The sequence below is a fragment of the Empidonax traillii genome, unplaced genomic scaffold, assembly GCF_003031625.1.
Source record: "Empidonax traillii isolate 1590-97213 ecotype Southwest subspecies unplaced genomic scaffold, ASM303162v1 scaffold196:size3368384, whole genome shotgun sequence".
Lineage (NCBI taxonomy): Eukaryota > Metazoa > Chordata > Aves > Passeriformes > Tyrannidae > Empidonax > Empidonax traillii.
Genome location: NW_020955389.1, coordinates 1,897,784 through 1,922,052, shown reverse-complemented (window position 1 = coordinate 1,922,052; position 24,269 = coordinate 1,897,784). Strand labels below are relative to the sequence as shown.

Sequence of the window (24,269 nt, the reverse complement as noted above, 5' to 3'; positions counted from 1 at the left end):
TGCAGTATTCCAGGTGGGGGTCTCACCAGAGTGGAGTAGAGAAGCAGAATCACCTCCCTCAACCTGCTGTCCACGCTGCCTTTTATGCAGCCCAGGACACAGTTGACTTTCTGAGGGTTGTGGTAAGATCATACCCATGATACCCGTTTCTGCTACTAGGTAAAAAAATCAAACCTCAGGACTCCAAAAGTCCTGGCGTCCACTAGCACAGTGAATCTTTGGGAAAATCGTTCCCTTCTGCAACTTCTTTGCTTTGTTATATCTTACATTGTGGTAACACCTGCATACATGTGATTGGATCTACAGCCAGAAATATCTACCGCTGTGCTCTGAACATGATAAAAAGCATGGGGAATTTGAAAGACAATATCCTGTTTTCCTCCTCTTTTCATCCAGAGTGAAAAAGATGACTAATTTCCCTGAGGTTACATAACCACTGTTTTCTCTACTTACCTGGAAGTCTTGAGCATCTCATTCAGTTTCATGTGATCATCTAGGTAGCTCTAACTTTCTATCTTTAGACATCACAAATAGCAGTAGTTTTTCTGCTGTTCCTCTTAGCCTTCTACATGGAACTGTGACATTTTTAGTAACAGAAGAGTGAAATCTCAAAAATTTTTTGCGAAAAAGTGTTGTTACACTTATGTCTCACAAAACATTTTAAGACAATATTTGTGTACACCACTGATCCATTTCTTTCCTTTAGAAACAAGTGGTTTTTTTTTTTTAAGTTTCTTCGAAGTGTGGTCTGTTCTGTAGATCCTGGATGATGTTCATGTTGTTCCATTCAGTTTGACGTCACAGCTCCTTCAGCCCTTTTGTGACTGTTCTCCTCATTCTTTTTTTTTTTTTTTTTTTTCCTCAGAAGCTTGTCGAGAGCAGTCTAAGAGGAACAGAATTCATGTTGGAGCATTTTAAAAGAACTTTTGTGTGAATCTCTTTATTTTTTAGGTGTATCTGATTCAAAGGCAAGATAGGAGCTTTTGGCCTGTTGTTGCCTTGTGAAAAAAAGCTTGTAATAAATAAGTTTTGTCTTGTTGTTTTAGTTATCTTCACCCCTAATCGCTGCACACGTATGTGTAGTCACTGTGTGTATATTATGTAGGTGTGTGCACGTATGCATATATATACTGGTAGTATCTTGCTATAGGAAGAAGATACGAATTACTTATCCATAGTACTCTAAGCTTCCAACCATTTGAAGCCTGTATTTCCATGCTTCAGAACTTCTTTGTTTTTAGTATCACTCACTGGGTGTCTATTCCATGAGCTTTTCTCATAGTTCCTTAGACTGGTCTAAATCAAGAGCAACTGCAGCATCCTCTGTCAAGGTATGACAAAGCTCAGCTGTCTGAAGACCAACTTCCTTTTGTTTGTTTTTGATCCTGGTTCCTTCTAGCTTCATTTGATACCAGCACCTGCTTTCTTCTGTGGGAAGAGAAGCAAATGTTTTATTCCCATACACTATTTGCATGTCAAGTGATTTGAGACATCTGAGCCCACCTCCAACTCACCCACTTCAGTTGTTTGTTCTCCAGGCTTCTCCTATGTCGAACAGTTCATATCTTTATGCAAGGCCCTTCTCTTTCATGTCATGACCACTTAATTTCCTCGGAAAGTTCTGGTGAGGATCTTGTCCGGTCTTTTGAAAGGGAAATAATCTATATCATCGTCATCATGTTACCCTTGTTGACATCTTCAGAGACCTACTTTAAAGTTCCTAATTTACGCTTGGCAGCTTTTTTTCCTGTAATCATCTCTTTAGTAATAAACTGGTGAAATGCTTTTGTTTTATAAATGATGCTTGATTTGATAGGCCAGGGTGGCAGAGAAATTGTAGCCCATGAAAGATAGGATTGGTCTATATGATTGTTTCATTTTGAGCCACCAAGGATAAATAAAAGCAACTTACTCAAGACTGAAAACGAAGTTTGTTGTTTTGTCTTATTATTTTTTCCTCTTTCTTTAGAAGTCGAAGTAAAGTTTTATCTCGATGGTTGGCTGGCTTACCTCAGCAACTGGCTCTGCTTGGCTTGAGAAACCCTGAGCTTTCCAATCAACTTATTGATATCATTCATTCCGCTGCTTCTCGTTCAAACAAGGAATTATTGCAAAGTTTACAAGCCACGGCTGCTCGAATATACGGTAAGACTTTTACACTACAACATAATGAATTTTTTCCCTCTCTTGGTGGGGAGGTTGCAATATGTGAAAAATCCTGCAGTTTCCTAAGTGAATGTCAAGACTGCGAGTGGGGGTTGGAGATGGATTTAGTCCCCTCTAATAAAGGTTAAAATGAACTATGCATGTCATTTACTGAAGGATATGCAAAAGATTCAGATCTCAAGTTCAAGTTAGCGGGACTTTAATCTGATACACAAAAACTAAAGTTTCTGTCAGAATCATAGAATCATTTAGGCTGAAAAAGACCTCTAAGTTCATAGAGGTCAAGCAGCAATCCAGCACTGCCAAGTCCACACTAAACCATGTCCCTGAGTGCCACACCTTTTTTTGAACACTTCCAGGGCTGGTGACTCCATTTTCCTAGACAGCTTGTTCCAACGCCTGATCACCCTTTCAGTGAAGAAATTTTTCCTAATATCCAATCCAAACCACCTGTGGCACAACCTAAGTCCATTTCTTCTCATCCTGTCACTTGTTACCTGAGAGAAGAAGGTGAATTGACCCTCACCTAGCCACAGCCTTCTTTCAGGTAGTTTCAGGTAGCAGTTCCTTGCCCAAGCCTCCCTATTTTCTAGGCTAGCATTGCTTTATTATTTTTCCTTTTTTTTTTCCTCTTTGGTGTTGGTCATATTGTCTTCCCTTTGGCAAGTAACTCAGAGTAGCTGGGCAGGGCAGTGTTGGTGTGTCCTGGCAGGGTGCTGACTCTGTGTGTGTGTTGTGTGCTGGCAGATCCGCTCGAGGGCACGCTGGTGCTGCTGCCGGCGGAGGCGCAGCGGCGGCTGGTGCAGCTGGTGTACTTCCTGCCCTGCCTGCCCGCCAGCCTGCTCGCCTGCCTCAGCCGCTGCTGCATCATGGGCAGGATGTCCTCCGACCTCGCCGCCACCCTCATCGGCATCCTGCACATGAGGTACAACTTCCCCCCTAACCCTAACCTAAAAAAACCCTGAGTGTGAATATCTATTCATGAAGTGTGATTGTTAGGGGTTCGCATAAAAAAAAAAAAAAAATCATTGTCATGTGCAAGAATTGATGTCATGAGCAAAGTTAATGCTTCAGTCAGGCTTTGCTCTTGGCCTTTTACTTTGACTCTGTCTTTACACTGACCGATTTTCTCAGTCTCCAATATCTGATAAGAAAACTCCATAGAATTGTTTGGGTTGGAAAAGACCTTTAAGACCAAGTCCAACCATTAATCCAGCACTGACAAGTCCATCTCTAAACTGTGTCATTAAGTGGCATATTCATCTCTCCATATTATTTTATTGTCTTTGTATATTAATGAAGTCTGGCAAGAATTTTTGTCTCTAAATACAAACATTAGTGTTTGTACTATTGAGTTCTTTCAGTAAGGATGCAAAACAGCAGCAGCTTATCTCTAGTAAGACCCGTAAGACTATGCAATATTGAGTGCTTTCTACCCAGAACGTCATCACCAGAGGTCTTTATTCTGCCACTGATGGCAGCTTTTCATTTTAAATACTTTACCCTGACACAGTTGATAGTGAAAACCACCCAATCACTGTGTTTTCTCATGTTCTGCTTCCTTTCAAATTCTTAAAACTTGCTTTTTCTCCAGTTACCACACGTAAATAGCCAAATCGTAGTTGCTTGGCAAGTGTCTTGTTTAAGATTATGAACGCTCTTGATTTTTTTTATTTTGGGTTGTAAGAGAGTAAGTTTGCCTGTGAAGTCAGGGAGAAAGGCTGCTTTTCCACTGAAGTGAGTGGAGGGCTTGCTGAGATTTCACAAGGGCATTTTGCTTTGCTGCTTCTGGCAAAAATATCCTTCTTTTTCTCTATTGGTCAATATTGTTGAACCTTGGATAAATAGGCCGGAATTAAACTTAAATGGATTATGCTCAAAGTGATTTTTAGTGCTTTTTGGAACTTTTACATTTTTAATTGAATTATGACTCAAGACAACGTACTGTCAATTGCAGACCTGCTCGTATTAGCTGTGTAACAGGTGAATAAGGTGACTAAAGTGAAGCAATGATGATGAAACCTGTATCCTATATATAATGCATTACCTCTTCAGAAGTGAGATTCTGTCTCGTTTTGCCGAGGTGAACATCAGATTTTATTCTTTAAAAAGAAAATTTCTCTGCCATGTACTGGAAACTCAGTGGCAAACTGTAACTAATTCAGAGACAGTAATTGTAAGGAAAGAAAGTCAGCAAAAAGTACTCAGGTGCTAATCTTGCTCTTAGATCTTAGCAGTTCTTCATTGTGGGAGATTTTTGTGGTAATAATGTAACTGTTTTCTAAGGATTATCAGAAAGCTGCAGGTGGGCTGTGGGCATTTGACCCTTTTGGCAGAAGATGCAAGTGGCAGATAGAGCGTGGTGTTTTAACAAAAGTAGGTTACATTCTGACAATAGAGAAGGAGAAGTAAATTCTTACTTTTCAGAGATGCAAAGAAAGTATTTCGATTTTAATTCATGGTATTTGGAACATGTTTTAAACTTAAGTTGGATTCAAAGATTGTAGATAATGAACCCAAGAAGTCCAGCTGAAATAACCAGGTGAAAGAAGAATGTACTGATGGGGAGATAAGTAACAGTAAATGTTAACTTCTCAAGAACGGAAGAGTCTGGTATTTGTTTTTTGTTGGAAAATAAATTGTACAGTCAAGGAAACGGTAGTAGGTTTTCTGGATGTGAGCCTTAGCTGGGCTTTATGAGCTTCATAACCTGTTATTGCACACTAGAACTAATGTTCTATCTCTTATTAGAAAGGCCAAACGGAACTGTTGTGTCCAGTTTTGTTATTAGATAATGACATGAACAAACTGGACTGAGTTTAAAGGAGAGCAAAGAATGATAGTCTGTAAATTGTAATAGTGGAAAATGACTAAAAAATTGGTATTGTTAGGCAAATAAGACTAAGAAGGAGTGGGAGTCGTGTGTGTAATAGGCTGTTGAAAAGGAATGGGAGAATGCAGTTTTAGCAGGATTAGAAAACATGTTAAATTTCAGGAGAATGTTTGGTTTGAGTGCTAGCAAAATTTTATTAAAGCAGAAATACATACTGAAATAGTCTGTGTAGGAAAGGATTATAAATATACTTCGCTGGATATATTTAAAATAAGTAATCAGATCAGACGTGGATGTCAGAGGGTAAAGCCTTGAAGGAAGTAGAGGGACTAGGTAACTACTGGTCATCTTTTACAGCTCTTTGAGATGCTCAGACCTAAAATTTCAAATTGGGAAATGAATGGTAGTATAACAAAAATGTATTTAACTCCACGTTTCTGAGCCACAGAACACAGAAACGTTCGTGGAACATTTTCTGTGCTTTGAGATTAAGAGTGCCTGGCATAAAGAAACTGTCCCAAATCAGTCCCTTCGGGAGATGTCATTTATGAGTACCTCGGTGCTGTCAGTAGATGGCGCTGTTTCTCTTCGGGAACATTCCCTGTTCTTTGTTGGGGGGGGGGAGCTCTCTGTAAGTTTGTCTTCTCCTATGGCACCTGCTTATCCGTCAGGCTTTAAATAGATTGTATTTGGGAGTGTCAGAGGGTTTGGTACTTGTTCTTAATTTCTTTTAACAGCCTTCACTCCCACGTCGTTTTGACTGGCAGGGTATGTATGTTATCACGCATATCCGAGAGTGTGCGTATGTACCCATGTATATTTGTCAGGGAGAAGCTACATTAAGGTGAATTCACTGAGAGTACATATAGATGATAATAAGACTTGCAGTGATTCCAGGAACAATCCTTATAAACTCAAGGAACTCATAACTTTTGTGTGTGTGTGTGAACTGTGAAACTAATAGTAAATGTATCCGGATGAATCAACCACAGCCCTGTGATGATATTAGGTGGTAACATTAGGTTATAATTATTGCATGTTAACTTTTAGAGTTTTTTGTTGATTTGGAAATGAACATTGAAGATATTTAATAGTTTCTACTTCTTATTTTTGCAATGGTGAAATGAATAGCCAGTCTGTATCAGCTCATTATGTGAGCCGTGGTTGGCTCCATGTGCTGAGAATGAAGATAATGTTGACAGCATTTTCATATATAATGGGAAGATTTCTGAGCCAGGGAGGTTGGTTACCTATACTGTTAAATTATTAGAATGGTTTTTGTCATGCTTTTGGTTTATATTTGCTGAAGTTTTACTAGTTGGCAGAGGCCATAGACTGTTCTGAAAAGAAAGGTGATATGCAGCCACCTCATTTTGGATGCCGGTACGAACGTGACCAGATTTACACTAATTGATCTTGATCCCTGTGCCAATGAACAGACATTGTTGCTTTTTGGGGTCTCTGCGGTGGCTGCAGCTGCTGAGTTTCAGGTGAAACCAAGGGACAGAAGGTGTTGTCATGGCTTAATTTCTCTGCTGTTCTCCTCCAATGCCTGCATTGTGCCTACTGTGTGGGACCTGGGATGTATATAATGTCAGTAAATCCAGGCAGGTAGAATTCTGAGAGATGGAAGCTTGCCAGGGTTTTGGGGTATATAAGTCATACAAAACAGGTGAGGAAAGGTGTGGAGCGACACAAGCAAACAGTCTCTCTGCACCTACTTTTTACATTAATAGAGCAGATGAACTGCTTCAGAATGGTTTAAAAGGCCTAGTGAGGCATATGCTTATTTTTTGAGCGCTTTTTGGAACGCAGATATTTCTGTCGAGTATGGAAATGTATTAAATGTTGTAAGTGCATCTTCTTGCACATGATAGATTACCTTGTTTGCTTGAGAAAGTGGTCTGCTGTTTACATACCAAACTCTGTAGTGTAACAGTTGCAGAGAAACCATTTTGTTGGGCTCTTGTTTTTGGTTGCTACTTAATGACTTTGTGGTGATTGAATATCAGATATTGTTGCAAATGCATTTCTCTTTTTTCCTTCCCATTTGTTTAAGGTAGTATATTTAAGCTGATTATTACATAATCTGAGTCCTTACATACATTATCTATTCTATTCTATTCAACGTGTATTAAGAAATGCAGATTTTGAGTTTGTGATCAGATATATGAACTAAGGAGTTAGATTTCTGACTTTATGAGGAAGAGTTCACTGTCTTCTTTTAACTTGTCTTGAAGTACAAATAAGGAAAACCTATTCACTATAATTACTGAAATGCAATATGTTTATGTGCCTTATTAATGCATAATAGTTATGGTGGCTTTACAACTTTTTCTTCTTTTTCCATTGGAACAGTGTGTCTGGAAATTATTTCACTGTAATAAAGAATTGGACAGATAATATTTCACTGTCTAGATAAAAAACAATGGGAGTTAATTTATGGCATTTCTCTCTTGAAGCAGTGTCCATAAATGAGATCTCCAATGGCTTCAAACAGCCATTTCTTATTCTTGTGAGACTCTTTCCCTGATGGGGTCTTGCCAAGAGTTGTTTCTGTTGCTGTAGAAAAGGAGATGGGTGAGGACCATATAAATAAAAGCTGAGTTCTCGCTCGCATAAATTGTGTGGGAGTTTCTAGTCTTTGCGGGTTTGAGATAACTGGGGGGGGGGGGGTAACTTGCATTCCGCTTGACGTAACTGTAAATGGGCTCTTTTACTGCAAAAGTAGTGCCTTTAAAACGTTCTCCCGCTTTCCAGACAATAATGAGGGAGCTCAGCTGGTGTCTCATCAAGCAGCCAGGCATGCCTGTTGGCTCCTGCTATCCTCAGGAATCTGGTGCTTAGAAAGAACTGGGATGGACTTTTAACATTTGTTTGGTATAAGGTGTAAAATTCTGTGTCTTCAAATATATTACCTGGAGATGTTCTAGGGTCATAATAGAGTTTAAAGTTTTCTATAGATATATTCTTTGTAAGTAAATACTACTTTTACTTTATTTAACCATCCTAATTATTTTATCTGCAGCCTTTGCCAGTATAGTATGAGAAGGGACAGTGAGAATGCAAAATGTAGTTAACGAAGACCCTACATGCTACTTGGTTAAAGAATTATTAAGTTCATTAGTGTAGACAAGAAAAACAGCATATTCCCCAAAAGTATTTGCAACTTGGAGAAGACTTGGAGAGGCTATTGTAACCCATTATTGTGGTTAGCAACACTGATAGAGCAACTGAATACAGTAATACTTGAAGCAAATGAAGTGTAGAAAATATTTCAGAACAGTGTATTTATTTTAAAAATACATACATAAAATTAGTTTTACCGAAATAAACTAAGTTCTTATTAAAATAAAAATAAATACCAAAACCAAAGAAAAAAGTAAAAGCTTTAAAATCATTACAAATGGTATATGATAGAAAGTCAGCTCAGTACATCTTCTACACTAAGTTGAAAATCATACATTTATTGAAAAGAATAGTAATTATGAATGGGTTGATAGGAAAAATGTAAGAATAGTAAGGTCTCTGCTCACTGGATTGCCTTTTCTGTCTATATTTTCACACCACTCAATTTAGAAACAAAACTGGAGTATTAAAAAGGTAACAAAAATGTTTAAGGCACTGTTGAATATAAACTAAAAATAAGAGTGTGCTTCCAAAATGCTGGAATTTCCCTGTCTGGGTATACCACTGAGGATGAATGGTAAAAAAATTATCTGTTTTCTTCGCTGCGAGGTGTGAAAGGATCTATACTTCTCAAGAATCGTACCCTGGGGTGGGTTATGGGTTACTGTATTCCTTTATCCACATCTGGTCAGCAAACTTCCTTTCCCTTACTTACTGTTATGCAAAGGTCTAGGACTTGAGAGAGGAGAAGTCTAAGGTTCTGTTTAAGGACACAGCCCTCTATGTTTTAGGCAGCTGTAGTGTGATATTTCTTATCAGAGGGAAAAGAAATACTGTTGCTGCACTACAATTGCGCCAGTCAGTAAATGCCGTTTGCTCATTAGTGAATGTTTCTTCCTATTTGTGCTCTCATTTATAATGTGAAAGCAATTCAGACAACCTCTGCAACCGTGGAGCAAATGAGTAGCTGACAGGCTTACTTTTAACAATGCATAGCTCAAATTGTTGTTTTCTTAAAATAGGCTTCATATTTTTCCTCAAATCTCTGGTAATTCCTTGCAGATGTTTGTTGTATTTTGCCACATTTTCAAATGGAAACATTTGATCCTTCAAAAGAGATAATGAAAGTTAAAACAAAAAATTCATGCTAACAAACTAATGCCCACATATGGTAACCTGTTAGAGGAAAAGGAAGATAAAAAACTCTTTACTTGCTCTCAGAGTTTGCTCAAGACCTGTGCTACCTGGAGCTAAGCTGGTCCAGATGATGAGATGGTACACATTTGGAGAAGTATCCAAAGATTCAAATTTTTCTCTGTCTTTTTTTTTTTTTTTTTTAAGCAGCAATTTCAGCATCAGTTTGTGACAGTCATAGTTTCCTGTCTTTTCAAGAACTGATATGAAGACTGAGAATGATCATCCTCATTAGCAGTGTTAACACAAAACTGATTTGATTGAGTTGATGCAGGGACCTGAGTTTATACTTTATTGCAGTTGCATTTCAATTTGACAGAAATTATTTTTCATTAAAGCTGAGCAGGAATAAACTATGCCAGAGCTGAGATAAATATTGGCACAGGGCTCTTTAATGTTTTAAAAGAACATGTTTTACAGTAGTGTGAGTACATGCCTACAGTGAGGGAAAATGTGGTATGTTTTTCTTCCACAAAGGTACAACAGTCCTAGTGTGGTACTTGCCAGTGGGTTTGCTCCTATCAGCATATATTGGTTTTTTATACACACACAGTTCCTAAGAATGACAACATGGGAGTGTTTGGGATGTATTGTAAGATACTTTCCATGCTCATAGTTAATTCCATAAGTGATCCATTGCCTCATATTTAACAGGTACATCTAAGCACTATTTTAAATGGCTGCCAGACATTATTAATTATGCGGATGGGCATCTGTAAAACATGAAGCGTTCATAACAGTCCTGTGAGAAGGCTGGCTAGGAGACACACCTGTACAGTGTGCTTTTTCTCATCAGAGTAGTGTTTCTGGGCTCAGACAGCGACCCCTGAGCACCGTGCTGAAGAGTTTGAATTAGCTCTAGAGAAGGATGCTACAGTATCTCTGTGGAATTCTCCTTCTCCTGATGAGTACAGTTCAGCAGCTGAACAGTTTTGTGCTGATAGGTAAACTCTCTGAGCTGACGTTAGAGTTGCCGTGTTGAGAGGTCATAGGTGGCACAGGTCATAAAAATAGGAAGCCAAAGAAGGAAGGAAGCCTTTCCTCTTCACCTTTCCGTGGATCAGTAAAGACTCTTTGTCAGTACAGTGTCTGGTTGATCACAGTGGAAGATTCACAAGTGATAAAGTGGTGGTGTCCTCCACATCTGCGGTCCTGAGTTGTGAAGGAAAACTCAGCCCTGTTTCACGCAGTGGAAACAACTTTCTGATCCTTGGTTGCAGCGTGATTATCACAGAATATGCTGAATTGGAAGGGACCCACAAGGATCATTGAGTCCAACTCCTCGCCCTGCACAGGACCATCCCCATGAGTCACACCACGTGCCTGAGAGCATTGTCCAAACACTGCTTAAACTTTCCTGGGTTCCAGTGCCCAAACACCCTCTGGTGGTATTTTTCTAATATCCAACCTGAACTTCCCCTGACACACCTTTAGGCCATTCCCTTGGGCCCCGTCACTGATCACCTCAGAGATCAGATCAGTGTCTGCCCCCTCTCTTCCCCTCGTATGGAAGTTGCAGACAGCAATGAGGTCTCCCCTCAGTCTCCTCCAGGCTGAACAGACCAAATGACTCTTGTGCAGTGATTGTCTGCTGCGTGTACAGAAGCAGATGTTTTCTGCTCCTGATGTGTTTGAAAGACAATTTAATAATAAATTAGTAGTAGTGTCTCAGTGGTTAAAGCACCTGCTGAGGTTGCAGAAAATCTGTATTCACTATCTTCATCTTAAGGGGAGATTGATTTCCTATTTCCTAACAAAGTGATTTAGTCATTGACCTATTTTGAGTAGGTGTACTTAATAATTTTATTAAATTTTCAGAGTTGAGGCCTAGAATGCAGTTAATTTTTTTCGGGAAATTAGTGAATCAGCTGTGCTTATGACTGTTTAAATGTTCTGTATGGAACAGAAGTATCAATGGCAGAAATAGAGGGGAAACTTCTTTTAGAATTATTTTATACTCTAGAATTAAAGAAACAATAGTGGGAGGCCTTGGTTTAAATCTGTAATCAGTGGTTGATGAGCTAAACTTAAAATGGGAACACTTACCACAATATAAGTTAGGTTTCTCAGGCTGTTGTCTTGCCAATGTTTAAATAATTCTGTAAAGATTCTGCAACACCCTGCACTACATATTCTCAATTACTGTGGTGGGAACACTTTCCTGCAAGGTAAAAGAATTGGATTTTAGTTTCCTTGAACAGAAAACCCAGACCCTTGACCTTGCACTTCTTGAATTTTATAACCCTTGTATTTTCAAACAAAAGGATGATAGTATCAATGCTTCAGAGGAACTATGAATCTTACATTTGCTTTTTCATATTTTACTTTAAAAATACTTGAAGACTGGGGTTTGAGATGAATCCCACTTAAACTCAATGTTATTGCTAAAACAAAACAAAACAACAAAAAAACCCCAACCCCCCCCAAACCAAAACAAAAAAAAACCTCAAAATCCAACCCAAACCTAAACTCTAATCAGAACTTGCGTAGCAAGTGCATGACAGATACATTGCTGTCTGAGCTGGAGTTTGAGCAGCGGTGTTTTACACGAGGACAAGTGGAAGAATAATTTCTAAAATGACTGCAACAAGTTTCATCAGAGTTCTTCTACTAGAGACCTCTGAATTACCCAGAGACTCCTTGTTACTACACAAGCCAAACCCTACACCTTAAACCTGAACCATAAGTCAATTGGTAGCTAGTTTAGGTCAGGAAGCACAGGAATAATAGTCCGTAGTTGAGAAATAACCACTTGTGCATAAACTGCAGTTGTTTTTATTTTGCAGCTGTGATATAGCCAACTTGAAAATAACAGTGTGAACAAAAGTAGTGAGGCCCATCTGGAGTTTAAAGAAAAGTTAATAGTAAGTTATAAGAGGAATGCACTGCACACTTGCTGTGACTGAGAAATATTTGCTATGCTAATGGCAAGAGAAGCAGTTATTTTTAAGTTAATCAAATTCAGCTTTTCTTTTAATACCCTTTGGTGTACAGAGCAGGTTACCTAAAGGTGCAATTCTAAATCTCTGTAGAGGGGTTCTCATGGAGAGCAGATGACCTTATGGAAATTACAACATGTAATTCATCATAGTTAATGTGGGTTTAGACTAGTTGACTGGCAAGGTCTCACTCGTATGCAATTTGATAACAGGTTCCCATTGTCAGTAATAATTTATTCAAAAAAGGGAAGTTATAATATGCTTATTAGCTCTCATCCACATATAAAGCAGATAATTTTTTTAGTCAAATGTCTAACGTGTAATTTACAAGGATCTTGAAAATGCATTTTAAAAGCGCACGCGGTTTCTAATTATTTGTGGTAATCTTAATGTATTGAACTAAGATTTTTAAAATAATTTGTAACGTATTTGTAGTACATCAACATCTTTTATAGAAGCAAAATCTCTCTTGTTCAGTGTTCTTTATCTTATTTTTTATTTCCTTTAATTCGAACCTCAAAATTGAGGTGCTTTAACTACATTATAGACGCTTGGGTTTTAAGGCAGTTGAGGTGATGACAACTGGTTAGACTTTTATTTAAACAAACTTCTGTGCTGTAATGCTGTTCTACTTGTGTTTGTATTATTAGAAAGACATAGATCTTGGTCTTTATTGTATCTTTGAGATTCTTATGTAGTCTTTAATCACATGGTATCCTGTAATTTTTCCGTTCTACATTCTGTATGGAATACACCATAAGCACTTGAAGGAGTGTTTACTTAATATTACACTTTGTCTCTCCTCCAGTAGAAGGTTCCATGTTTTCTCTACTGTATTAGGTCCCACTCAGAAAACAAAGGGATTCCTCCCCTGCCCCTAGCCATAGAATTTTTTTGTTGTGCTGAAGTAATTTTCATGGCTCTGGGAGATAGTGAGGTGATTTTTTTCCCAGTTTAAAGATGAGCAAGGGAAAGGCATAGACAGGAGTACATAGAAGTACCTGATGACTTTAGGAATTCAGCGTGGAACATTTGGGTTCTGATTTTTCAGGATATTTAGCATTTTCTATCTTGAAAACAAAGGATTGACTTCAAATTCACTGTAAATGCAAGTGGAGCAGTAGAGTTCAGATGGGTCTGTGTGACATTCCCAAAGATACTTGAAGCTGTATCACTCCTCAGCTGTTAGTGCCTGTTTTAGTCTTGTACTTACTGTTGAACTGTTGCAGGGCTATAACTAGGGATAACAATAAGGGGTGAGAGAAGCCTCCACTGTGAATAATGCGGGTTTATTCTATTCTAAAAGTAAAAAAAAATAAAAATCTGATGATATTTGGAAAAAAGTTTTACCACTGACTTTCCTGTCCTCCAATTTTAAAAAGTATTTATCTAGCACCTCGTAGAATCTCTGCAGTACAGATGGGAGGATGATCCAGTGTAATGCCTGAAACCTATTTGTTTACCTGAATTTGTGAGCTAATTCTTTCTTCTACTGTTTTTTTAACTGTCTCATGCCTCATACGCTGTGCACGTTATAGATGATGCAATAAATAAGCAGGAACAGGTCAGACTGTGCTATCCTTCCTTGTGTCATTCTGATTGATCCATTCATCCTTGATTTGAATGAGGCATAGGTTTATTTTTTTAGAGAAAATATGACACAGAGTATTATCATACTCCAAGGTGTATTCACAGAGAGGCCAAGCTGAAGATTATAGGCAACCCTCTCTGTCACTTTCTAAATTTAATGCCAGATTATTTTTAACCTTAATGCTCTTTTAACTTTGAGCCTTCTTCTATGCATGTAGTAGCTTTCACTTTCTAAAAAGTAAACTGCAGTTGAATTTTGGGGATCTTTTGTGTGTGTGACTCAATGTAACTCACTTGTAGATGAATCTTAAAACCATTTAACAGCTCTGTCAAGGGCTTGTGCCTTACGCCGCCTCCTCGCTCCTGGGGCAGAACTGCAGGGATTCTCTCTGCTTTCTCTTGCATTTACACCAGTGGCACTTAGCCTGGCATGCTGTTAGGATGTTTAATGTGCTTGTCCTGTTTTCAAGTGTGCAGATACTCAAATGTGGGTAGGAAAACAAAACTAATGAAGTGTTTGATTTTCAGATGTTTAGCAATAAGCTTCAGAATCATTTCTCCTGCCCAGGGATCTCCTGAACCTATTGCAGTTTGTGTTTGCTATTCTGCAGTGAATCTTGAGTTTTTGTTCATTCTCTTCTAGAGTTCATGTAAAATTCTTGCATGCACTGGTCCTTAAGGAGGAATTCAATGCATCTGCTAATTGTTGCATGGAAAAATAGTTTTTTTTTTTTTTATTTTAAACCAGATTCCGACTAGATTTGCCATGTAGGTCCCTGTTCTCTGAATTCAGGCTTATCATAAGTTATTTTTGTTCGCTCTTCCTGCAAAATATTTTTTTTTCTATTTTCACATTTCCCCAGTTCCTTTTGCAGCTTGTCATGTGATACATGTCTTCCAACCTCTTGCATTCCTACCATTTTGCTCAGTGGTTGCATCACAGTTTGAATTTGTATATCCAGTAAGTCCTGAATTCTCCTGAATCTCTCTCCATGCTCCCCCGTGCTTATTTTTGTGTAATGAGTGACCTCAAGTCTGACTCATGATCCCTCTGCATCAGATGCAGGCAGTTTCTTCTGCTGTGTTGAACAGGACATGGGCTTCTTTCTCTCTAGTATATGGATCTAATTCTTGTGTGAATATTCACTTTATGTAGGGAAGTAGGTGGCAAGAGCTCTTGCTGGTTTAGTTGAGTATGTGTGAAATCTCTTTGATGCTGTAATGAATGGGACTGGGACCTCTTTGGAAGGACAGAAACCATTCTCCCATCTCCTGGGAGAAGACTATTTGCCATGGCCAAGGGCTTTGACTCGTGAGATCTCAGTGTTGGCTGCCAAGTGTCAGCCTTACCTTAAACTGAGAGACTGCAAGTTAAGAAAAGGAAGTAGTGACTTTGCAGTGCAGGCAGCTCTGCACAGTCCCTTCTAGTTCCTAGGAGGCCTTTGGTCCTTCTCTGAGGCCTCGCTCACTATGTCGCTTGAATTATATAAATCCTTACATCCAGGCATTAAGAATGCAGTGGCAGCTTTATTTAATAAAGCCTTACTTTGTGCTCTCTCATCCAGCTGTGAATATTTTTTCCCCTAGAATCAACTGTCCCACATGATGGAATCCTGAAGTTTTTGTTTAATTTAAAGAAATTCTGAAAATTTTTTTTTCCCCCCATGTAACTCCAGACGTGCATATTCTAACTGTCATTTTTGTAGATGCTGAAATATTGTGGATGGATTTTCATGGGTGGCAAAATGTATATGCCTGGCACAACGGTATTCCAAATTTGATATTTTTGCTCCCAAAGCATGGAGCTGTAAAAAATTTCTGCAAAACAAGCTTTCCAGAATTTTGTTACCCATAAGCTAAGCCATTTTGGCTGTTAGCAGAGAGAAGTTGGGGGGAAAAAATGATCTGAGGCAGATAGTTGGCTTGGAAAATGGCATTCAGAAGCTCTGAAATTTCACAAGACTGTAAGAACAGAGAGCAGCAATCTCTTACAGCAAAGATCCATAGTCCCCAGTGCCAAAAGCAGCATACAAGTCAATTTGAATAATATGCTTTTTTTGCATAATGTGATGTAGGTCTGAGGTGCAGCCTTTTGAGGGAAGCATGTGTGAGATGTACTTGTTCCCGTATCCTGGCTTTTTCCTGGTTCAGCACTGATACATGGCAAATGGTGGCAGTGGTCAGTGGTGTCTGCTCCCAGTTTTCACAGGCGTGTAGGGCTTCTAATTTGAGACACAGAAGTGGGCTGGTGCTCCACTTTGTTACAGATTGCCCCCGAGAAGGGAAGTGTCAGGCAGCTTTGGTAACGGGTTTGCTCCTGTCTTTGCATATTGCTCCTTTTTGTGTTCTAAATCTCCAGCCAAGGTTTTAACTTAGTTCTGTGTTTAATATCTTCAGCAATTCTAGAATAGATTCTGAGACTGCTTTTAGATGGGATCTGTTGTTCGTGTAAAGAGCTGTATTAAAAGTAGTGGATTTAATGAAAAATACAGTCCAGTTTTTGTAATGTAATGACTTTTAACAAGTAAGGGAAACAAAACTAGTTTCATTTACAGTGTATTGGCTGTTGTCACTATATTAAATGTTATACTGGTATTTCTGAAAAGTTGCTCTCTCAGTAATTTAATCATCTTAACAACCTAAGCCCATGCAGGGGTACAAAGTTCAGTATTGCTTGTCTTTAAAAGAGCAAGTTCTGTTTTGAAGCTATTTAAAATGCTATTCTAACAACAGCAGTTAGAAACAGGAATGCTAAAATTAAAAATTTTAGGCATGCTAATTGATTGTATTATGCAGGTAGGTTGTGAATTCTTAATTATATGGTTTTTAATAAACTGTCTGCTATTGGTTTTGTGTAGATCATCCTTTGCAGGCTGGAAGTGCCAAGTGCAGGAAAATTCAATGAATGATGTGGACTATTTCAGCTTCTTGTTTTCAACCCTTATAGGTAATCCATATGAATGTAATAATTCAGAATTAACAAAATAGAATTTGTTTTGATTGTAAATTACTGAATTTATTCAGAGTTAATGGTGTAGGAAGTACTTCCTGAAAGTAATTCTGATCTTGTTATATTTTTTTTGATATATCTTTTTTTTCTCTTAATCTGACTTCTGATACCCCATATTCATACTTTTCCATTTGGGCTGAATATTTGCATACTTTTTCTTCATTCTAGCAACTTTCTTTGGAAAGTAAGAGAAAAACCTAAATTCAGCGTATGACATGATCAGATTTTTTTTTCCTAGTTTGAAGTAGATGCCTTTTATTGGCTCATAACAATATAAATGAGTGCCTTTGGGATTTCCTGTGAACATGCTTACGCTATTAAAAACATTCCATCAGAATAAAGTAATCAAAGTACGTTGAAGTGAGCTGCCCAAGGTCAGCATGTGAGCAGAATTACTTCTGCTACTCTATTCTTACTCAGCTATAAAAATAGTTGCATTATGTGGTGATGCAACTTTGGGAAATTACAGTGGTTAAAGTGGCGCAATATTACTAAGAAATAATTTCCAGTAACTTATGCTCTGGTAAAAAATAAAGTGGCTTTTCTTCATCACCTCTGTTATTTATAATGTTCAGCTACTTTGTTTTCGAAAATTAACATTTTGTTCCTAAAACGTTGAAAAGAGTGCTGTCCTGATAACAGAGAAAATGGAAGCAAAGCCAAAGTGACATCCTGTTTTACTAAAATATCTAATACATGGCTAGAAATAATAAACCGAATTTTTTTTTTTTTTTTTTTTTTTGTAACCCTGAGGTTGTGTTAGGTTACTAAGTTATTGTGAACAGATGTCAAGTATTTTGCATTATACCTGGGTTTAATTTTTTTAAAAGATTCATATATTGAAAATAGCATAATTTTTGGCCTCTTGAAGTTATTTTTTTATACCAAATTATAGTTTAAATGGGTATGCCATTGATTTTTCAAATATTTTTGTTTCCTTTCAGAAGTCAACAACTGTACTTTGATATACTTAATTTAAAATACGAAGCAAGAGCTTTCAATAAAAAATCGTTATGCTGAGATAATTTAAAAGACAGTGTTTGTCAATGATGCTGTTGAAGTAGAACACTGCTTGGCTTGTTTTGTGATACTGTTGTACTGCTTCTCTTTCCCTAGGGTTTTCAAGAGAGGAGTTGACTAGTCTCCAGGGCATTAGAGGAAAACCACACATTAGCCAGACACAGCTTTCACCTATCCGTCTTTACCTAACTGATCTGGACCAGTTTTTACACCACTGGGCTGTGACAGAGGTAATACATCAGCACTAATTCTAAATGACAGCATACAAACTCCGAGTGCTCTCCGTCCCTTTTCCACAGATGCCTAAATCTTGTTGAGATTTGAGTTGAAAAAAAAAGAATGAAAAACATAACAGCTGTCAAACAGCCAACATTTTTCTACAACCATCAGATAATATTTTGGAGGAAGCTGCTTCAGAAGTTGAATATTCAGACACGTAGGATGCAAAGCAGTACTCATGGAAAAAACTGGTAGAAGCCTTGATGGAAATTCTTAAACACTAATAAGATTAGGACCAGCAATACGTTTCAGCTTTCAAAAGCAAAGTAATGGTGAAAATACTAATACAAAGAGTTTTCTTGGAGAATAAATGGCACTGTTAATTAAAAAGCACTTGCATTAAATAAGGTTTCAAAAATTTGGCATGGGTGATTATTTAAAATAACTTTGGATGGTTAGTTAATAAATATGTACTGGAATTAGAAACTTCACTGTGACTTCTGCACCCGTTCTAAGATTGTATGGGCTGAAAGCTTAATGTTATTGTTAGTTCTAAAGGGATTTGAGCCGCCAGATTTTATTCAAAACAGGTGCATTAGTCATCTTTCTGGCTCAAGTCTTTTTATTGTTTGGCTCAACAGAAACCACTTTAAGGTGTGAAATCATGTTTTAATGACATGCCAGTTTGACAGTACTTTTAAAATCATAGTCGTGAATTCAGAAAGAAGAGCGAAACAGAAGGCTTTAGTTGTACATTTTTTTGTGGCAGTATTTTTGATTCAAAAAATGGAACAGTAGATGTTTTCTAATTCATAATGTTTAAGTGATAATGTACTGAAACTTATGATAGTCCGAGACACACACTGAATGTGTGCTGCTATGTATTGGAAAGTATTTTAAGCAAGGTTGTTGTTTGGTACCGTGACTGACACACATTATTTGATGTCCTGACTTTAGTCATTTGGCATGTGGAGCAGCTAAACTTTGTAATTTGTTTTGCTTTGTCTCTTCTGGACAGTAATGAAGCGTTTTCTCACTAAAAATACCTTTCATCAGTATTGAAAGACCAGAATGCTCTCTCTACCTGTCCTGTTCCTCTGTGAATGCACCAGAGTGATTCCTTGTTTCTCAAAGAGGTAGCCCAATCCCATACAGCATCTGAAGGATTTATATATATATACACACCATACCTGCTTCTGAAAATGTCACCTCTTGTCTCTTCTCCTTCCTCTTTTTGCTTCTGTCCCACAAATCTGTCAAAGTTGGTTGTGAAACTATGCAGTTAAAATATTTTCACATAGGGAAGAGTGAGGTAGTTTGATTCCTTTTTTTGTGCCTTTGGGTTTGTGGTTGCAAGTTTAGGTTATTTCTTCTACTGCTTTCTTTTCAGTGTTTTGGTGCCAGCAAGGGTGGTTGGTATTTTCAGAAACTTGAGACTTGCTTTTGTTAAAGTACCTTTCCTTAGGAAAGATCCAAGGTGCTCTCTCAGGTTCTCAGAAGTGGATGGCAATCATTAAGCAAAGAGCTGGATGTTCTTGGTTAGTAATGAAAGATGATTTGGACATCCTGTGGAGCATTGCACTACTTCTGCAGTTGTGAGTCAGTCTGAACTCTTTTCTGGAGACTTAATTTATGAAAGAGAGAATAGCTACAAAAATCCCATGCATCAAAAATCTGTGTGAAGAAGGGTTGAAACCTTCTAGACCCACCTGATGTTGTAGGCTCTTGACCAAACGGAGTCCTGAACCGTTGCTTTTTCCCAGTGGGAGTGGTCCAACACTTGAATAAGTAGCTTAGAGACATTGTGGTTCCCATCCAGGGACATACTCAAAAGCAGGCTGGACATGTTGTGTGGTGAGCTGCTCTAGCTGACTCTGCTTGAGCAGGAGCATTGGGTTAGAGGAACTCGAGGGTTTTCTCTCCAACTTCAGTGATTCTGTGATTGTTTGAAAATTCCTCCCCTCAGAAAAAACCCAGAACTTTTGTTTCCCCATCAACAAGTCTCTTAGTTATTTTTGCTTTTGAGATTATTTTTGATTTTGCTTAATCAGATTCACTGTATGGAGAGGGGGTTTGTTACAGTTATATTTGATCCGAAAGTCAAACTATTCCTGTTAAATGCTTGCCAGGTATTGCAATGCTGTTTGGAGTGTTCCCCCCAGATTTGCTATTTTTTCCGCACAGAATTTGTGAACAAAAAAGTAGGGGCACCTCTTCAGTAGCTTGCTTTCTTACTGGAGAAAAATTAAGATATTCTTTCCTCTTACCTGGTAACAATGGTGTCTGGCATATGTGTTTGTGTTGCAGTGAAAAGTGATCATCAGTATTAAGACAACCATTTCCTTTTATGAATCACAGAATTCCATTCTCTCTTTTTTTTTTTTTTTTTTTTTTTTTTTTTTTTTTTTTTTTTTTTTTTTTTTTTTTTTTTTTTTTTTTTTTTTTTTTTTTTTTTTTTTTTTTTTTTTTTTTTTTTTTTTTTTTGTTTGCTTGTTTGTTTGCTTTTGATTTCAGATGCAGTTGTAGATATGGTAAATGATACATAAACAAAGCTATGCTGAAGTTACCATTTCAGTTTTTGGATTACTTGTTTCTCTGTGTTCAAATATCTAATACAGCACTGTATTGATTAAGTTTTAAGGTTTTTCATATTTTCCTTGTTTCAGCCAACCTCCAGCATGTTGACCAATATTGTATTTAATGCTTAATTTGTGAAGACAATACTCTGGGGACTGTAGTCCATAAAAACTTTGAGATTTGGAGGCTGGACAATTTTTAAAACCAAGGAGGGAAAGGTAAAGAGGGGAAAAAAAAAAAAAAAGGAGAGAAAAAGCCAGACTTGGAAAAAAACCTTTCAGTTCAAGATTTGCCACAAGCTGCACAGGAATACTTTCTGTAGAGCAAGTAGTCTCCACTAGGTACTGAACAAGCTACTCCGCTCTCAAAAGAAAATAAACAGCTACAACAACAAAAAAAATACAGCCAAAGACAAACCCCAGAGCTGCAGCCTCTGGGTAGAAGAAAACTGCCAGCAAATCACAAGGCTCTTCTAGGGTATCTTGCAAGACAGTGTGATGTGATGGTTCTCTGTTCATCAGGTTTGAGGGAGATAGGTTTGGAGACTGCTTTCTTCTAAGTTGTCATAGTTCAAGGTGTGAGGCAATTTTGGAATCAAAATAGTTTTAGTTGTGACAGAAAATGACTTTATTTAGATAAAGAAGTGCTACAGAAAATAACAAACCCCACCTTGAATTAATCATGCTTTTGATAGAACTGGGCAGAGTGCACAGCTTCTGAATGCTGAATCTTTCATGTGTTCCCTTGCTGGATAAGGAAGTTTATGGTGATGCTGTAATGTTAAGCAAAATGTTTGTAGTCATTTAAAATGCTTAGTAAGTGAGAACTCTGCTCGTTGGCTGCAGAGCAGGGAGCATCCAGGCCGCTACTCTGTGCTGGGAGTTGTTAATTTAGTAGTTCTCATTGTGTAGTTGTAATTCCGAATTTCCTCATAATGGAAAAGTATTTCATTATGGATGGAAATAAATAAGGAACTCTGATGGAATGAGGATTTGTTGGCCTGGTTTCCTATGAATAAATATGATTAGTGATCAGATTCCTATTAGCCCTTCCATCTTCCTCTTTCTTCCACCTCATTTTTTCGAAAACACTGGCTACTTTTTGGCTCTCTGCTAAGAAGACTGGAGAAGGGTCCCAGGTATGGTGCGTCTGTAGGAGGCCACAGCTTGTTGGCTTTTGCTCACTGCTCAACTCTGTCTCCAAACCCAGAGGAAAGCAGTCCCAGCTTTCTGTCTCTAACTGTGCAGGGAGTGGTCTGTGTTTCTAATGATAAAGAATTGTAAGAGGGATTTAATGTATAACATGCGCAGGCCAGAGATGTGGGAGAAGAAAAGGTGTGTCTCTGGAGAAGGAGCAAGTTCTGCAAAGAAAAAGAATTAACTCGAGGCATTTTTCAAACAGCACTTTGGACTTCTGGAGTGTTATTATAGCCAGTGCACTTCATAGCATGTGGATAACAGTAATTGGTAAAAAAAACAAGCAAATGCACTTCTGGTAGGAACTAATGTTTTTAAGTGGTTTATAACAAAATCTGTTTTGAGATGGATACTGTGTGGAACTTTTTTTTTCGTCTCAAGAGTGGTAATTGGTATAGAGGAAATCTGAAGCCACATTACTTTTTGTGGAAGCTTTTTAGTGGTCATTTTCACTTAAGGAGCAATGCTTAAGAGAATTGTCCCTTTAAATGCTATTGTGCACGGCTATAAAGGTTAGTCTTCATGATTTGTCGAAAAGATTTGTTAAATGTGAGGACCTTGGTCCCTTTTCTGGAGCAACTTCTTCTTAAAATTACTTCTGTCTTGTTAAAGCCAATTATTTAAAAGCATACCACCGTAGCTGAAATAAATGGGACTCCAGAATAAATGGTTGCAGCCTGAGGGAAGAGACTTTCGGTCTAGGCTCATTTTAACTGTGCCTGTAGTGTTTGTCGGTAATATTGTTCACTCCCCTGTAACTGAATTGCTCTTGCCAGTATCAAATGAATCAGTGCCCAAAGAAATGAAGAGTTTAACAGGGTAACCGTGTATACATGGTAATTTCTGTTGTAATATTTGATGTCTGTGATGGCTGAACGTTTCTGACGGGGAAGGCAAACGATAATTTGAAGGTTTGCTTGAAGTCAAGATTGTAGAGCTGTATCGAGCACATAACTGACTTGAAGAAATAAAATATTCAACCAAATGTTCAAAATGTTTAAGAGCAAACACTAGGGAAGGTCAGCTGCTTTTAAAAGCAGTCTTGAATTCAAAAACCTTGGGATGCATGTAATGAAATATACTAATCCGTGTCAAAAATGGATAAGCCTTGTGAAATACAGTTGGGAAAGCTGTATCTGCAGTGATATGCTATGAAAAATTACAGTAAATCAATAAAGATAGCAAGTCAATGCATGTAAATTAAAAGCCCTGCCAGGAGATTTGTCTTGAAGTAAATGGTGGTGTTGCAGTGCTGTAGCTTGACTTCATGCAGAGATTAACGCTTAAAAAAAAAACCACTAAATTTTTAACATGTAGAGATTTTGAGTTGAAGTTCCTGAAAGATTTCAACTTGTTGTCTTTATTGAGATCTCCAGGTCAGAGTTATGTTGGGTGGAAAAAGCAGCTGATGGTAAATAAACTTCCTTTTAAATTATATTCCTTCTAAACAAGGAGTATGCTATAATTTTAAACCTCTTTAAGGTGAATTAAAAAATTCCATATAAGCCCACTAGTGTTTTGTAAAAACTGCATCCTATCAGTAGTTTAATGTTTAGAAATGAAAATATTTTTTTTCTTGAAAAGTAACGCAAAGTCTAAAGAAACAGAAAGTATTCGAGTAATGCCTTTAATAAATCAATAAAGCTCTTTTTCAGAGGTCTCTTCCATAGTTTTCTTGAGACATAAAACTTAAACCCAAACCAAACCAAAATCCACCAAAACTAGCCCCCACCAATAAAACCCAAACAGCAAAACACGAACTCCCAGAAAGTCAAACTTGATCTTCAGGCCAGAGCTCCACCACACCTGCATCGTATATTTCCAGCATATCCTGAGATACCGTGGAGCTGGGAGCTCACACCCTACTGCATGTAACTAATGTCAGTTAACATCTGCACAGTTACTGTGCACTGTGCTTTATATTCATATCCTGGCTCAAAAAGACAGGCATTGTGGGACGAGCTATGTGTAGTGTTTTCCATGTTTTCAGGCCCTTTTGTTTGGAGAAGGGGCAGACAGGTGAGTTTGGAGACCTGTACATCAGATGTTCCTTTGAGTGTGCTGCACGTGGTGTGACAGGGAGAGATCGAGAGAAGGAACAGTTGGCCATGGTGACATTTTATAGCTGTGAGGAAGCTGCAGAGCTGTGAAAGAAGGACTTTATTATGGCTGCAGGAGGATGAAACAAAAGCTTCTTGGGTAGCAAAGCTCTTTTGTGGTGTCCTTTCTTTGAGTTGTGTTAGTAAAGTGGCTCTGAGAAGAGAACCAGACCTGTGCTGTTTTTCAGGTATGGCTTTGTCTGCTCCTGGATAGAACATTAGCTGTTGAGCATAAAACCTGGATTTGCTGATAGTAGTATTTTCAGGAATGCCCCTCGGTTAGTGAGCCAGTGGGAT

General features: G+C 38.0%; 1 protein-coding gene across 1 annotated transcript in view; it reads left to right on the top strand.

Moving 5' to 3' along the window:
• TEX10 (testis expressed 10) overlaps positions 1 to 24,269 on the top strand; it is a 51,635-nt gene that overhangs the window by 17,951 nt on the left and 9,415 nt on the right. The window contains exons 9-12 of the mRNA XM_027886815.1: positions 1,970 to 2,145; positions 2,914 to 3,091; positions 16,710 to 16,798; positions 17,978 to 18,111. Coding sequence (XP_027742616.1) covers positions 1,970 to 2,145; positions 2,914 to 3,091; positions 16,710 to 16,798; positions 17,978 to 18,111 — 577 coding nt within the window. The remainder of the gene's footprint in view (positions 1 to 1,969; positions 2,146 to 2,913; positions 3,092 to 16,709; positions 16,799 to 17,977; positions 18,112 to 24,269) is intronic.